Raw genomic sequence first — 17,279 nt, 5'->3', positions numbered from 1 at the left:
AATGAATAGAACAGGCTTGGAAGCTCTAACCCTGACTGATAAACTCATGGGTACACAGCAATGGCCGCCTGGTATTGTGGTGCAATAATTTCCATGGTACACACAAAGGTGCTAACTAGAACCTAAACGGGTTCTTCGGCTTTCCCATAGGAGAACCCTTTGAAGAACCCTTTTTGGTTACAGATAAAACCCTTTTGGGTTCCATGTAAAACCCTTTCCACAGAAGGTCCTACATGGAACCCAAAAGGCTTTGACTTGGAACCAAAAAGGGTTCTGGAGGTTATCCTATGGGGACAGCCGAAGAACCCTTTTGGAACCCTTTTTTCTAAGTGTGTATTTTGGTTGACTCAGCAAATCACAGCACAGATTGAAACCCACTGGGCACAGATATCAGGACAACGTCTAGTTTTGATTTACATTTGGTTGAGTTGTCAACTAACGGTGAAATCAACAAAAAATGTCACCATGTCATTGGATTTAGGTTAAAAGTTGTGTGAAAAAAAGACAAAATTCCCTTACGTTGATACATTTTTTCAAATCCAATCAGTTTTCCACATTGATTCAACGTCATCACATTGATTTTTTTTGTTGTTGAAATGACGTGGAAACAATTCAACCAGTTTTTACACTCAAAATGGCTGCCAGTCTATCCATTATGCCAGCATTGAATTGAATGGAAATCCCCTTCCTATTCATTCTATTTCTATGGTACAATCCACCCAGGCTTAGGGCAAAGACTAGAGTATGAACATAGGCTAAAACTGCTTCTCCAATAGAAATCCCTGTAGGTGTTGTCATGGTGACGTTGGCTAGCTAAGTTCATACGTAGAAACACATTATTGGTTCTAACGGTCGTCTCTCGTGCTGAACTGCGCATGTGCAGGCCGTCAAATCAAAGGCACTCCTATATAAAGTTGTTTTTGAGGATAATCAAAACATGTCAGTTTGGCACTTTCACGAGGTTGAAGTAATAACAGGTTCAACTACTTCAGGAAATGGCTTGAATCTAGGTTATGCCTTTAGATTTAGAGAACTAATAAAGAATTTTTAACTTCTCTCATTGACTTCTCAAACCCCAAACCCAGGCCTGGTCTGTTTGGTCTGTTTCGCAAGCATTCCAGGAAGTGTCGTGCCTCTAGGTTTGCACCTCTAGGTTTAGAAACTCTGTGCTTATAGCCTCCAATATCTATTCGGGCTCTCATTCACCTACAACATCAAATGGTTTTGTGATGAAAAAGCCATCTAATTCAATGAATAGGATACAATGACTCCATCTGTTTTTAAAGCTTACATGATGGTCGTTAGCATTCTGCATTTTCTTACAGAACACAGGACTACCCAGATAGCAGATTTACAAGCTTTACATGATGGTGGTTAGGTAATAGAGGCCATAAGGCTAGATTTGAGTTTCTCTACCCTCCTGGTCTCCAGGTAGGCTACCAGTTGCCTCACATACAAGTAGATACAGTAGGTCTACTGCCAATGCTGTATTTTAAATAGCTACTATTATGCAGTATCTCATGTTATGGTAAAAATCTAAATACTACTTCACCAGCTGCATTATGGGAGTTAGGCCCTGACATGTCCCTGGATCCATAGGATGAGAACCATGACCTTGCACAGTCATATGACATATCCCACAGGGAGCAATTGGCCGTGGGAGTGGGATTCTCCTGATTAAATAAATATCCGTTAAACATGGTTGAGATATGGATAGATATCAATGCATGGTGTACAAAAAAACAGAAATAAAACATGTTTGTAGTGCTTGTTTCTTTGAACCAGATTCTATTCCGTTGCGCTTTTTTTCATATACGGGCATTGACCGCCACCTAGTGGTCATAAGCATACATCAAAATCTGACACGTTTTTCTACAGTTTAAAATATTGCAACATTGTAACAAGCGATTTTTTGTTCACTATAGACAATCCAACAACCTTTCAAGAGCAGAATGCAACGCATCAGAAATATCAGTTCTTACTTTCTAGATTTCCATAGATGAATTAACCACTCATGATGAGACAAGCAGGGTCGTGCAGTAAATTTAATTTAATGATGTATTGAGGTAATTTCATCTGAATTAATGAAATATCCAAAATACATTGCATGTATTTTGCTTTGAGCAAAACGTTTGCCTATGTAACCTAGCCCTCCCACTGCCTTAGCGTGGGCCATGGCTATAAGGGCTACAGTTTATGTCAAATTGACGTCTACAGTTGCATTTTTGTTCATTTTAGCTAACCCTAATAATTTTCCTAAACTTAATTATCCTAGCCTGCAGCGTAAATTCTCTTAACCTGCAACTAAAAGTCAATTCTGGTCAATTCTGACATAAAATGTATCCCTTCTAGTCAAAACTCTTCACATTTCGGTCCTATTCACCGTTGGTATGGAGACACTAAACAGGCAGCAGAGAGAAATGGCAATGTGAAGATTGCGCAGGTGCGACCCTGCAAACTGGAGAACGCACCACATCCGATGAGGTGAGTGAAGTAGACCTATACCCTAGAAATCGCTGTATGACAAATAGTCCCCCCCACCGCATAAGCAGAGAACTTGCGAGGAATTGCGAAATGTATTCCTGGGAAAATGTTACGCGCAGTCGTGCAATCACTTTGATCATTGTGGCGTCACAGTCAGTGCAGTCGATGCAGGTGTATTTAGAAGCGTGGGTGTCTTGTAAACGAACAGCAAAATCACGAATACGGAAGTGTTGGTATGAGAAAGAGGTAGTCTATTTTTGTGTTTGCCTGGTCAATGGCAATGTTATTTTTTTGTCATTGAGGATTTTTGGTCAGTCCCTTAGCTAAAGTATCCTCCTGTTGTGTTGTTCTGTGAATGTCACAGATATCCTATAGCTAAGCTATTTAAAACGGGGCCAGTGCTCCACTGTCTGAAGAAGGTAGCAAGTTAGGTGTAACACTGCCCTGTCCAGGGTGTAAGAAACGTGACAGGTGTAGCCAAGCTATCTCTGCTCAGCAATTTGATCCACTTTATAGTTCACTGCATCTAATAACAACCCACAGCACTAACAGGACACACACAGTGCATGCTACAATAAACGGTCTAGCATTAGATAAACGGTGAATGCAAACATTGGCACAGATATGACATGTGCTTGTAATCATGCATTGGATATTATAGTTATCCTTAATTGAAACCTCACAATAACTTGTGAATTATTTTTACAGTTACTATGGCGAACTGATCAAGCCAAACAGCAACAACTTAAAAGAAGAGCACAGCTAGAGACATGATATAGGGAGTAGAGATCAGGGGTCCCTTGGCCAGTGAAGGCCAGTGTCTCTATGGAGGCCCCAAAGTGTGTCCAGCCGGGTCAGAGTGAGGAGGGAGATCGGGGAGCTGATGGAAGCTCAACACCGTGCATTGACAGTGGTGAGGGAAGCCAGCTGTAATCATCTGTCAGCCAAAGACAAGGAATGAATACACTACCGTTCAAAAGTTTGGGGTCACTTAGAAATGTCCTTGTTTTTTAAAGAAAAGCTTATTTGTCCATTTAAAATAACATAACATTGATCAGAAGTACAGTGTAGACATTGTAATGTTGTATATGACCATTGTAGCTGATTTTTTAAAAATATTTTTTTAAAGAAGGAATATCTACATAGGCGTACAGAGGCCCATTATCAGCAACCATCACTCCTGTGTTCCAATGGCACGTTGTGTTAGCTAATCCAAGTTTATAATTTTAAAAAGCTAATTGATCATTAGAAAACCCTTTTGCAATTATGTTAGCATAGCTGAACACTGTTTTTCTGATTAAAGAGGCAATAAATATGGCCTTCTTTAGAATGGTTGCGTGTCTGGAGCATCAGCATTTGTAGGTTCAATTACAGGCTCAAAATGGCATTTTCTTTGCAACTCTGCCTGGAAGGCCAGCATCCTGGAATCACCTCTTCACTGTTGATGTTGAGACTGGTGTTTTGCTGGTACTATTTAATGAAGCTGCCAGTTGAGGACCTGTGAGGCATCTGTTTCTCAAACTAGACACTCTGATGTACTTGTCCTCTTGCTCAGTTGTGCACCGGGGCCTCCCACTCCTCTTTCTATTCTGGTTAGTGTCAGTTTGCGCTGTTCTGTGAAGCGAGTAGTACACAGCGTTGTACGAGATCTTCAGTTTCTTGGCAATTTCTCACATGGAATAGACTTCATTTCTCAGAACAAGAATAGACTGACGAGTTTCAGAAGGAGGCTATTTGTTTCTGGCCATTTTGAGCCTGTAATTGAACCCACAAATGCTGATGCTCTAGATACTCAACTAGTCTAAAGAAGGCCAGTTTAATTGCTTATTTAACCAGAAAAACAGTTTTCAGCTGTGCTAACATAATTGCAAAAGTGTTTTCTAATGATCAATTAGCCTTTTAAAATGATAAACTTGGATTAGCTAACACAACATGCCATTGGAACACAGGAGTGATGGTCGCTGATAATGGGCCTCTGTACGCCTATGTAGATATTCCAGAAAAAACAAGCGGTTTACAGCTACAATAGTCATTTACAACATTAGCAATGTCTACACTGTATTTCTGATCAATTTGATGTTATTTTAAGGGACAAAAAAATTGCTTTTCTTTCAAAAACAAGGACATTTTTAAGTGACCCCAAACTTTTGAACGGTAGTGTATGTATGAAGAGTGTTGAATAAGTCATGAGGTCCCACTCTAAAATGTTAGATTATCAAATGTTTGAATACAGAGGCCAGGCATTAAAATGCAGTGTGTTTGCTCTTTCGATGCTGGGCTGAAGAAGTCAAGGTATAGGCTTTAATTACACTCCCAAGGGTTTGTGAACTTCATGGCATATTTATCTGCATTAGGCCTACATGGGGATGTAATGATGTTCTTATGTTTTTCCCTTAAAAGCGTCTAGTATGTCATGTTACTTACTTGTTAGTAGATTCTGCTAACTGTTCAACGTCATTGTCACAGCAACGTGTATTGGTGTGACTGAATACAGAACATTGCTCACCTTTGCTAGAACACTGTATTACTTACTATATGTACCCCAAACCCCATGTAGATGGATGTAGTTGTGTTTTCGCTCCTCATATTCAGAACCTCTAGGAGAGAGAGACCCCAGTAAAGACCAGCAGAGCAAAGCCCTGTGCCAACAACACACTCAAATGTTCCTGAACCTCACCACAGAGAAGGGCCTACAGCAAATACCATGTAAGCCTACACACAAAACCTTCAGACACTTAACACTGACTAACCAGTCATACTAAACATGGATTTGGCTTTGGTACCACTTATAACAGTACCATCAACTAACAGTAGATGAGAATACAGTTTGACTTGAATGCGTAGCTTATAAAGTGGTTATTACCACCGCTGTATCTGAGCTGTGTGTTTATGTATGTGTGTATATCAGCACCACCAGGTGAGGGAAGAGTGAGGCGCAGCTTGCTCAACCTGCCCATCATCAACCCAGAGAGACTGCGGACAGCAAAAGTACTGGTCGACAAAGCTGTAAAGGTAAGAATCTAAAATAGGACAACCCTCTATATATGTTATACTTAAGGTCATGTAGATACTATTTTATATATCTCTCTCTCTGTGTGTCTTTTTCTCTCAGATGCGTATGGTGTTCTCCATACAGGGTCCATACCCTGTGGTTCGGGCTGCCCTGAAGGCGAGGGGTTGGGTAGAGCGCCGCCTGCCTCGGCCAAACCAGCACTGGAGCCGGTGCCGTGGAGATGATGGGAATGATGCTGATGACAGTGATGATGACAATGGTGAGACAGGAAGGCCACTGCAAATCTTGTAGTAATTGATTCTAACTATCATTGACCATTAACCTAAATCCTAGATTGTAATCTCCCTCTATGCTCTGCTTAGACAGCCCAGACGACAGAGAGGAAGACCCAGATGACATGTATGACCTAATGGTAATAGAACGAAAGTGTGTGTGTGTGTGTGTGTGTGTGTGTGTGTGTGTGTGTGGTGGGTGGGGGGGGGGCGGCACACAGTTTTTATGTCTTTCCCCTGCCCATCTATCTTACAGTCTCGCATGGTGAGGAACGAAACGTCATATTTCTATTGGACGACGCGTAGAGAGACAGTGGACAACCGCTCATTGCGAAAGGAACAGATTACCAATCACTATGCCAAAGCAGGCACCTTCACCACCAAGGTTTGATGGCTTTCACATGGGAGACCCTGAAATGAACGAACTCTACCTTTTCACAGTCTTTGATCATTTTTATACTCACCACACCTATGTAGGCTATGCCTGTCTTCTCTCCATCTTTCTCATTTCTGTCTCAGGTTGGGTTGTGTGTGAACCTGAGGAACCTGCGTTGGTTTGATGCTGCAGACCTTGACTCCTTCTTCCCACGCTGCTATAGGCTGGGGGCAGAGGATGAGAAACATGCCTTTATCGGTCAGAATCCTCACCGGTCTCTTTCCGCACCACGCGTTCTGATCTGCCTATTTCCCCCCCTCTCTATCGGAATGCCTCACTTCTATAGTCTTAGGGGGATTTATAGTACTGCCTCTCCTTCCTTTTCATTTTCCATACTTTTAGGTGTGGGGGGGCAACCTTCCTGTGGCAACCTCTATCTGACTTGCTTTATTTCTGTCTCTCTGTCTCTGTCTCTCTCTATAGAGGACTACAGGAGGACAGCATGCACCAGCCTTATACAGTGTGTTGTGGAGAGGATTCGGGGTGAGCGAAGTGAGGGAGAGGGAGGTGGCACAGCTGGATCAACTCACCAATCATGTCAAAGTAAGGTATTCCTCACAAAAAGAGGCCTACCCCCTCAATCCCCCCGATTTAGGTCAAACAGAGCTACAGGCTTCATTGTCTTGTCCAATCCCTTAGGTCAGAAAAAAGCATGCAAGCGTCGAGCCATGTCATTGGTGGCCTCCAGAATGATTGACAGTGCACTAAAAGTTTGCCAGGACTTCCTGGACAGCTTGGAACACAATGACATAGACATTGCCTTGGAAACACCACCATCCCTAACAGAACAAGAGTGGCTGGAGTTCATCCACAATTACTACCTGGTTGTCCAGTGAGTACTCCATATAGTATGATCATTATGTGTCTCTGTCATGTCAGTACACGCATCTCTTTGTCAGTGTATCTCAGTGGCACTTTTCACTCTCTCCCTCTCTCTCAGTGATGGTGTAGAGATAGAGGAGACTTTTCACTATTTGAACAGCTGTCAAGCTATGTTGCGGAAGCTTCGTGATGTCAATCCACAGCTAGACACAGACGGCATCCACAACATCTGGATAGTCAAACCTGGGGCCAAGTCCCGGGGCAGAGGTGAGTTCCAAGCGGGGAAGAAGAGACAAGTGTAGTAGTACTTTATTTAACTCTATCCTCATGCTGTATTTACCTATAATATTTATTTAATGCTGCTTATAGTGTAGGCCTACACTAACTTTGTTTTTGTGTCTCTTCCATGTCCCTCCACCTGTGCAGGCATCATGTGTGCCAAGCGGCTGGATGACATCCTGAGGCTGGTGGACAGTGACCCAGCCCTGATCAAGGACAGTAAGTGGGTGGTGCAGAAGTACCTGGAGCGCCCCTTGCTGGTCCACGGCACCAAGTTCGACCTCCGCCAGTGGTTCCTGGTGACTGACTGGAACCCTCTCACTGTCTGGTTTTATAAGAAGTGCTACCTACGCTTCTCCACCCAGCCATACTCAGTTGAGACACTGGACAGGTAAGGGGGACATTTTTACCCTGTTGTTATTGGCATTTTACCATGTTGATTCCACATTTCACCTTGTTGCTAATTTCCTATGGTCTTATCTCTCTTGTTCCCCTCTATATCCCCCTTCTTCCAGTTCTATCCACCTGTGTAACAACTCCATACAGAAGCACTTTCAGCCCTCCCAGCAGCGTCACCCAGAGGTGCCTGAGGACAACATGTGGTCATGTGACCAGTTCCGGGCCTTCCTGTCTGGACAGGGCCGAGCAGCACAGTGGTGGTCTGTGGTGGTCCCAGGGATGAAGAAGGCTGTGGTCCACGCCCTGCAGACTGCCCAAGACCTGGTGGAGTCACGCCGAGGGAGCTTTGAGCTCTACGGAGCCGACTTCATGCTAGGTGTGAATGATGTCAGTGGCGTCAGTATTTGTTGTTATTGGCAGTGAAGTTCAAGTTTTATTGTCACATCCACAAGTACAGTGAAATGCTTAACTTGCAAGCTCTACCCAAAAGTGCAGTAATCAATGAATATCAAAATAGTATAACTTATTTAAAAAATACAAAATAAAAATACAATAATATATATATATATATATACGGTGCCTTCAGAAAGTATTCATACCCATTGACTTATTCCACATTTTGTTGTGTTACAGCCTGAATTCTAAATGGATTAAATATTTTTTTTAATCTCACCCATCTACTCTTAATACCCCATAATGGCAGTGACAACATGTTTTTCAAAATGTTAGCAAATTTATTGAAAATTAAATACAAAAAAATATCTAATTGACATAAGTATTCACACCCCTGAGTCAATACTTTATAGAAGAACCTTACAGCTGTGAGTCTCTCTGGGTAAGTCTCTAAGAGCATTCCACACATTGTGCAACATTTCTCCATTATTCTTTTAAGAATTATTTGAGCTCTGGCAAATTGGTTGTTGATCATTATTAAACAACCATTTTCAGGTCTTGTCGTAGATTTAAGTCAAAACTGTAACTTGACCACTCAGGAACATTCACGGTCTTCTAGGTAAGCAACTCCAGTGTAGATTTGGCCTTGTGTTTTAGATTATTGCCCAGCTGAAAGGTGAATTAATTTCCCAGTGTCTGGTGGAAAGCAGACTGAACCTGGTTTTCCACTAGGATTTTACCTGTGCTTTATCTCCATTCCGTTTATTTTTTATCATGAAAAATACCCCAGTCCTTAACGATTACAAGCATACCCATAACATCATGCAGCCACCCCTATGCTTGAAAATATGGAGAGTGGTACTTTGCCTCAAACATACAGTGCATTCTGAAAGTATTCAGACCCCTTTACTTTTTCCACATTTTGTTACATTACAGTTTCTAAAATGGATTAAAGTTTTTTTCCCCCCTCATCAAACTTCACACAATTCCCCATAATGACAAAGCAAAAACGGGTTTTAAACATTTTTGCTCATTTATTTAAATTAAAAACTGAAATATCTGTCTGGGCCACTCAAGGACATCCAGAGACTTTTCTCTCTGTACTTTGCTCCGTTCATCTTTCTCTCAATCCTGACTTGTCTCCCAGCCCCTGCCACTGAAAAACATCCCCACAGCATGATGCTGCCACCTCCATGCTTCACCGATGGGATGGTGCCAGGTTTCCTCCAGACGTGACGCTTGACATTCATGCCAAAGAGTTCAATCTTGGTTTCATCAGACCAGAGAATCTTGTTTCTCATGGTCAGAGTCCTTTAGGTGCCTTCTGGCCAGCTCCAAGCAGGCTGTCATGTGCTTTTTACTGAGGAGTGGCATCCGTCTGGAAACTCCCCCATAAAGGCCTGACTGGTGGAGTGCTTCCCCAGATATGTGCCTCGACACAATCCTGTCTCAAAGCTCTATGGACAATTCCTTCAACCTCATGGCTTGGTTTTTGCTCTGACATGCACTGTCAACTGTGGGACCTTATATAGACAGGTGTGTGCCTTTCCAAATAATGTCCATTCAATTGAATTTACCACAGATGGACTCCAAGTTGTAGAAACATCTCAAGGATGATCAATGGAAACAGCAAAAATGTTTTTTTTTTAAAACTATTCCCTTTGTCATTGTGGGGTATTGTGTGTAGATTGATGAGTAAAAAAATACAGTGCCTTGCGAAAGTATTCGGCCCCCTTGAACTTTGCGACCTTTTGCCACATTTCAGGCTTCAAACATAAAGATATAAAACTGTATTTTTTTGTGAAGAATCAACAACAAGTGGGACACAATCATGAAGTGGAACGACATTTATTGGATATTTAAAACTTTTTTAACAAATCAAAAACTGAAAAATTGGGCGTGCAAAATTATGAGATAGATGAGGTCTCTGTAGCCCACACATACAATTATCTGTAAGTTCCCTCTGTCAAGCAGTGAATTTCAAACACCGATTCAAACACAAAGACCAGAGAGGTTTTCCAATGCTTCGCAAAGAAGAACACCTATTGGTAGATGGGTAAAAAAAAAACTATCCCTTTTAAGCATAGATACGTTTTTAATTCCACTTTGGATGGTGTATCAGTACACCCAGTCACTACAAAGATACAAGCGTCTTTCCTAACTCAGTTGCCGGAGAGGATGGACACCGCTCAGGGATTTCACCATGAGGCCAATGGTGACTTTAAAACAGTTACAGTTGGATCAACAACATTGTAGTTACTCCACATTACTAAACTAATTGACAGAGTGAAAAGAAGGAAGCCTGAATAGAATAAAAAATATTCTAAAACATGCATCCTGTTTGCAACAAGGCACTAAAGTAATACTGCAACAAATGTGGCAATGTAAAGTGTTATCTTTGGGGCAAGTCCAATACAACACATTACTGAGTACCACTCTCCATATTTTCAAGCATAGTGGTGGCCGCATCATGTTATAGTTATGCTTGCAATCGTTAATGGTTGGGGTATTTTTCATGATAAAAATAAACGGAATGGAGATAAAGCACAGGTAAAATCCTAGTGGAAAACCAAGTTCAGTCTGCTTTCCACCAGACACTGGGAGATGAATTCATCTTTCAGCAGGACAATAACTTAAAGCACAAATCTACACAGGAGTTGCTTACAAAGAAGACAATGAATGTTCCTGAGTGGCTGAGTTAATCTGCTTGAAAATCTTTAGTTATTCATAAAAAAAATGTTTTTACAAAAACTGATTTTTCTTCCACTTTGTCATTAGAGTATTTTGTTGTTGACAAAAAAAAAAAGACAAATCAATTTTAATCCCGCTTTGTAACAATAAAATGTGAAGAAATCCAAGGGGTCTGAATACTTTTGCAAGGCACTGTACATGTAAACAGGAGTAATAGTGACCAGTAGCAGGATAAATAGGTAGATACTAATATGGTGGGACTTCTTCTGTTCCAAAGGTCGTGACCTGAGGCCATGGCTGATAGAGATCAATGCCAGCCCCACCATGGCCCCCTCTACAGCAGTGACAACACGCCTGTGTGCAGCCGTGCAGGAGGACACTCTACGGGTGGTCCTGGACCGTCGGTTGGACCGAGGAGCACACACTGGGGGCTTTCAGCTTATATACAAACAGGTGAGGTATGTTTGTGTATGCCTTTAAGTTAGGAAAGGGAAGTTTAATGTACCCCTGAATAAGAGGTTGTACAGATGTAATCTCTCTGTCTCTGTCTATAGGCAGCAGTGGAGGTGCCTCAGTATGTAGGGGTCAACCTGCTTGTTGAGGGCTCCCAGATCAGACGGCCCCGCCCTCCTCCTCAAAAAGCCTCCAAACCCTCTAAGGGTCGTTCCAACCAACCAGCGCCCAGACGCCCTCCTCAAAGCCAGGAGTACGAGGCTGTGGCAGAGAAACCCAAGCCGGCCCCCTCTAAGAAGGGTCTGAAGTCTGAGGTACGCCACCTTACCTTCTCTGGCTTCAGAGTCCAGACCCCACTTTCTACTGAGAGGCCCCTGGCCGGGGAGCCCTGGAGGCTGCAGCGTCTGGGCCTGGTTGACTCCCTCCAGCTGCCCCCCAGGGCTCAGTCCCGCTCTATGGACTGCTGGCGGAGACCCCAGGTTATTGTGCCCTGGTCAGGGCGAGCACGCCCCTTTGCTACCCCTGATATCTACAAAGGCCCTGTCCTTCCCTTGGAGGTCATCAGCCTTCAAGACCCAGACAGGGAGCCCAGTGCCCTGCTTGTGCCCACTCCTCTGGTCCAACATGCTGAGTTCAGGTTCCAGAAGTTTTTCAGGCAACAGAACCTCCATCGTAGGGTGATCAGGACCACATGTGTAGGGAGAGGAACTCACAAGAGCTTGTGACATGGATCGGTTATTGAACCATTCACTGACTGCTGCCTGATTTTGAAAGCTGTCTTTTTGCACTCAGCCATTGTAGGCCTACCTCATCATAATAAAGTCAGTATTGTATCCACTTAGATTTTCAGTCTTGGTATGTTTTTCCCTTTATACTGATTTATTTAGATAACTGTGCTGTAGTCTTTTTGTCCAACTTGGCAACCTGGTCTCAGAGCATTTTGTATTATTCTGTACCGAAGTCTGAGATGGTTATCATATTGTATGCATAATATTTCTCAGATTATTACCAATCCCAAAAGGTATGACTACAAACAGCCAGAAAAGGCTACTCTCCTCGATGTTATCCTCACAAATAATCCTGATAGGTATCAGTCTAGTGTTTTCTGTAATGACCTTATTGATCACTGTTTTACAGCCTGTGTACATAATGGCTGCTCATTTAAACGACCTGTCCTGATTTGTCATAGATGCTTTTTTTTAAACTTTAATGAGCAAGCCTTCCTTCATGAACTGGCCCCTGTAAAATGGTATAGAATCAGCTTCATTCGTCTGTCGAAGACGCTTGGACCGTCTTTTTTATATTTTCAGATGGTATTTTTAACAAACACACACCCATAAAGAAAATGAGAATTACAGTGCCTTGCGAAAGTATTCGACCCCCTTGAACTTTGCGACCTTTTGCCACATTTCAGGCTTCAAACATAAAGATATAAAACTGTATTTTTTTGTGAAGAATCAACAACAAGTGGGACACAATCATGAAGTGGAACGACATTTATTGGATATTTCAAACTTTTTTAACAAATCAAAAACTGAAAAATTGGGCGTGCAAAATTATTCAGCCCCCTTAAGTTAATACTTTGTAGCGCCACCTTTTGCTGCGATTACAGCTGTAAGTCGCTTGGGGTATGTCTCTATCAGTTTTGCACATCGAGAGACTGAAATTTTTTCCCATTCCTCCTTGCAAAACAGCTCGAGCTCAGTGAGGTTGGATGGAGAGCATTTGTGAACAGCAGTTTTCAGTTCTTTCCACAGATTCTCGATTGGATTCAGGTCTGGACTTTGACTTGGCCATTCTAACACCTGGATATGTTTATTTTTGAACCATTCCATTGTAGATTTTGCTTTATGTTTTGGATCATTGTCTTGTTGGAAGACAAATCTCCGTCCCAGTCTCAGGTCTTTTGCAGACTCCATCAGGTTTTCTTCCAGAATGGTCCTGTATTTGGCTCCATCCATCTTCCCATCAATTTTAACCATCTTCCCTGTCCCTGCTGAAGAAAAGCAGGCCCAAACCATGATGCTGCCACCACCATGTTTGACAGTGGGGATGGTGTGTTCAGGGTGATGAGCTGTGTTGCTTTTACGCCAAACATAACGTTTTGCATTGTTGCCAAAAAGTTCAATTTTGGTTTAATCTGACCAGAGCACCTTCTTCCACATGTTTGGTGTGTCTCCCAGGTGGCTTGTGGCAAACTTTAAACGACACTTTTTATGGATATCTTTAAGAAATGGCTTTCTTCTTGCCACTCTTCCATAAAGGCCAGATTTGTGCAATATACGACTGATTGTTGTCCTATGGGCAGAGTCTCCCACCTCAGCTGTAGATCTCTGCAGTTCATCCAGAGTGATCATGGGCCTCTTGGCTGCATCTCTGATCAGTCTTCTCCTTGTATGAGCTGAAAGTTTAGAGGGACGGCCAGGTCTTGGTAGATTTGCAGTGGTCTGATACTCCTTCCATTTCAATATTATCGCTTGCACAGTGCTCCTTGGGATGTTTAAAGCTTGGGAAATCTTTTTGTATCCAAATCCGGCTTTAAACTTCTTCACAACAGTATCTCGGACCTGCCTGGTGTGTTCCTTGTTCTTCATGATGCTCTCTGCGCTTTTAACGGACCTCTGAGACTATCACAGTGCAGGTGCCTTTATACGGAGACTTGATTACACACAGGTGGATTGTATTTATCATCATTAGTCATTTAGGTCAACATTGGATCATTCAGAGATCCTCACTTAACTTCTGGAGAGAGTTTGCTGCACTGAAAGTAAAGGGGCTGAATAATGTTGCACGCCCAATTTTTCAGTTTTTGATTTGTTAAAAAAGTTTGAAATATCCAATAAATGTCGTTCCACTTCATGATTGTGTCCCACTTGTTGTTGATTCTTCACAAAAAAATACAGTTTTATATCTTTATGTTTGAAGCCTGAAATGTGGCAAAAGGTTGCAAAGTTTAAGGGGGCCGAATACTTTCGCTAGGCACTGTAAAAACAGGTTCAGTCCCTGGTTCGACCGTGATCTTGCAGAGTTACTCCACCTCAATAATTGCATTTGACGAAAGGCTCAGCACACGCATACTCAGACTTACTGGCTCTCGTTCAGGCAAATGAGAAATAAGTGCACTCAGGCTATCCGGAAGGCCATAGTTAGTTAGTTACTTTAAGGAGCAGTTCTCTCTCTGTGGGTCTAACCCCAAGAATTTCTGGAAAACGGTTAAAGACCTGGAGAATAAAACCTCACAGCTGCCCATGTCCCTTAATGTTGATGATGTGGTTGTTCCTGACAAGAAGCACTTGGCTGAGCTCTTTAATCACCACTTCATTAAGTCAGGATTCCTATTTGACCCAGCCATGCCTCCTTGTCCTTCCAACATTTCCTCATCTCCCACCCCTTCTAACGCGACTATCCTCGATACTTCTCCCTCTTTTTCCCTTGCCCCGCTACAAAGTTTCTCCCTGCAGGCAGTCACTGAGTCCGAGGTGCCAAAGGAGCTCCTTAAACTTGACCAAAAAAAGACCATCTGGGACAGATGGTTTAGACCCTTTCTTCTTTAAAGTTGCTGCCCCTATCATCGCCAAGCCTATCTCCAACCTTTTTAACCTGTCTCTTCTCTCTGGGGAGGTTCCAATTGCTTGGAAGGCAGCCATGGTTCATCCTTTATTTAAAGGGGGAGATCAAGCTGACCCTGACTGTTATAGGCATGTGTTGGAAAAACTTGTCAATAGTCAACTGACTGGCTTTCTTGATGTCTATATTATGCAATCTGGATGTCACTGAAACCTTAAAGGTCTTAAATGATGTCACCATTGCCCTTGATTCTAAGCAATGTTGTGATTAGTTTTTATTGACTTTGCCAAAGCTATTGATATGTAGACCATTCCATTCTTGTGAGCCGGCTAAGGAGTATTGGGGTGTCTGAGGGGTATTTGGCCTGGTTTGCTAACTACCTTAAAGAGTGCAGTGTATAAAGTCAGAAAATCTGCTGTCTCAGCTACTGCCTGTCACCAAGGGAGTACCTCAAGGCTCGATCCTAAGCCCCATACTCTTCATAATTTACATCAACAACATAGCTCAAGCAGTAGGAAGCTCTCTCAACCATTTATATGCAGATGATAGTCTTTTATACTCAGCTGGCCCCTCCCTGGATGTTGTGTTAATTCTCTACAACAAAGATTTCTTAGTGTCCAAAAAGCTTTCTCTACCCTTAACCTTGTTCTGAACACCTCCAAACAAAGGGCATGTGGTTTGGTAAGAAGAATGCCCCTCTCCCCACAGGTGTGATTACTAACTCTGAGGGTTTAGAGCTTGATTTCATACATGTACTTGTGAGTATGGCTAGACAGTGCACTGTCCTTCTCTTAGGACATATCAAAGCTGCAGGATAAAGTTAAATCTAGACTTGGTTTCCTCTATCGTAATCACTCCTCTTTCACCCCAGCTGCCAAAATAACCCTGATTCAGGTAACCATCCTACCCATGCTAGATTACGGAGACATCATTTATAGATCAGCAGGTAAGGGTGCTCTCAAGCGGCTAGATGTTCTTTACCATTCGGCCGTCAGATTTGCCACCAATGCTCCTTATAGGACACATCACTGCACTCTATACTCCTCTGTAAACTGGTTGTCTCTGTATACCCGTCGCAAGACCCACTGGTTGATGCTTATTTATAAAACTCTCTTTGCCCTCTTTCTCCCCTGAGATACCGACTGCAGCCCTCATCCTCCACATACAACACCCATTCTGCCAGTTACATTCTATTAACCTCTTGGAACCACACCCCCCCCCCCCCCCCCCCCCCGGATCTGGGATAATTGTCATCAACTACGCTAAATAGCATTGTGCAATGGTCAAATAATCTTATTAGAAAATATTTATATTCATGAAATCACAAGTGAAATATAGCGAAACACAGCTTAGCCTTCTGTTAATCACCCTGTCGTCTCAGATTTTGAAATTATGCTTTACAGCGAAAACAATACAAGCGTTTGTGTAAGTTTATCGATATACTAACAAAACATTATGTACACCTAGCGGCAGGTAACTTGGTCACGAAAATCAGAAAAGCAATCAAATTAATCGTTTACCTTTGGGCTTCGGATGTTTTCACTCACGGGACTCCCAGTTAGACAGCAAATGTTCCTTTTGTTCCATAAAGATATTTTTTTATCCAAATACCTCAGTTTGATGCGTTATGCCTAGGAATCCACCGGAAATCGCGGTCACGACAACGCAGATAAAAATTCCAAATTATATCGATAATATCAACAGAAACATGGCAAACGTTTTTTATAATCAATCCTCAAGGTGTTTTTCAAATATCTATTCGATAATACACTGCTCAAAAAAATAAAGGGAACACTAAAATAACACATCCTAGATCTGAATGAATGAAATATTCTTTTTAAATACTTTTTTCTTTACATAGTTGAATGTGCTGACAACAAAATCAGACAAATTATCAATGGAAATCAAATGTATCAACCCATGAAGGTCTGTATTTGGAGTCACACTCACAATTAAAGTGGAAAACCACACTACAGGCTGATCCAACTTTGATGTAATGTCCTTAAAACAAGTCAAAATTAGGCTCAGTAGTGTGTGTGGCCTCCACGTGCCTGTATGACCTCCCTACAACGCCTGGGCATGCTCCTGATGAGGTGGCGGATGGTCTCCTGAGGGATCTCCTCCCAGACCTGAACTAAAGCATCCGCCAACTCCTGGACAGTCTGTGGTGTAACGTTGCATTGGTGGATGGAGCGAGACATGATGTCCCAGATGTGCTCAATTGGATTCAGGTCTGGGGAACGGGCGGGCCAGTGGCGAATTTGCCAATCTTGGTGTTCTCTGGCAAATGCCAAACATCCTGCACGGTGTTGGGCTGTAAGGACAACCCCCACCTGTGGACGTCGGGCCCTCATACCACCCTCATGGAGTCTGTTTCTGACCGTTTGCGCAGACACATGCACATTTGTGGCCTGCTGCAGGTCATTTTGCAGGGCTCTGGCAGTGCTCCTCCTGCTCCCCCTTGCACAAA

The 17,279-nt window shown here is 42.6% G+C and overlaps 1 protein-coding gene across 2 annotated transcripts; it reads left to right on the top strand.

Moving 5' to 3' along the window:
• Nucleotides 1–2,351: 2,351 nt before the first annotated feature.
• On the top strand, nt 2,352–12,079 carry LOC110494532 (tubulin monoglycylase TTLL3). 2 transcript variants are annotated; one of them, XM_021569668.2, is made up of 14 exons: nt 2,352–2,484; nt 5,077–5,190; nt 5,393–5,496; nt 5,597–5,756; nt 5,860–5,909; nt 6,026–6,154; nt 6,289–6,403; nt 6,629–6,748; nt 6,845–7,037; nt 7,146–7,294; nt 7,454–7,697; nt 7,822–8,081; nt 11,067–11,242; nt 11,344–12,079. In XM_021569668.2, exons 2-14 carry the CDS (start codon nt 5,145–5,147, stop codon nt 11,965–11,967), a joined length of 2,370 nt encoding a protein of 789 aa, XP_021425343.2. In that variant the 5' UTR covers nt 2,352–2,484; nt 5,077–5,144; the 3' UTR covers nt 11,968–12,079. The 2 variants fall into 2 exon arrangements, with proteins under 2 accessions (XP_021425343.2, XP_021425342.2); XM_021569667.2 differs by lacking the exon at nt 2,352–2,484 and adding an exon at nt 3,100–3,397.
• The last annotated feature ends 5,200 nt before the right edge of the window (nt 12,080–17,279 follow it).

This window comes from Oncorhynchus mykiss, chromosome 17 (assembly GCF_013265735.2).
Source record: "Oncorhynchus mykiss isolate Arlee chromosome 17, USDA_OmykA_1.1, whole genome shotgun sequence".
NCBI classification, from domain to species: Eukaryota; Metazoa; Chordata; class Actinopteri; order Salmoniformes; family Salmonidae; genus Oncorhynchus; species Oncorhynchus mykiss.
The sequence above is the reverse complement of the archived record's forward strand: the minus strand, read 5'-3'. Positions and strand labels throughout refer to the sequence as shown.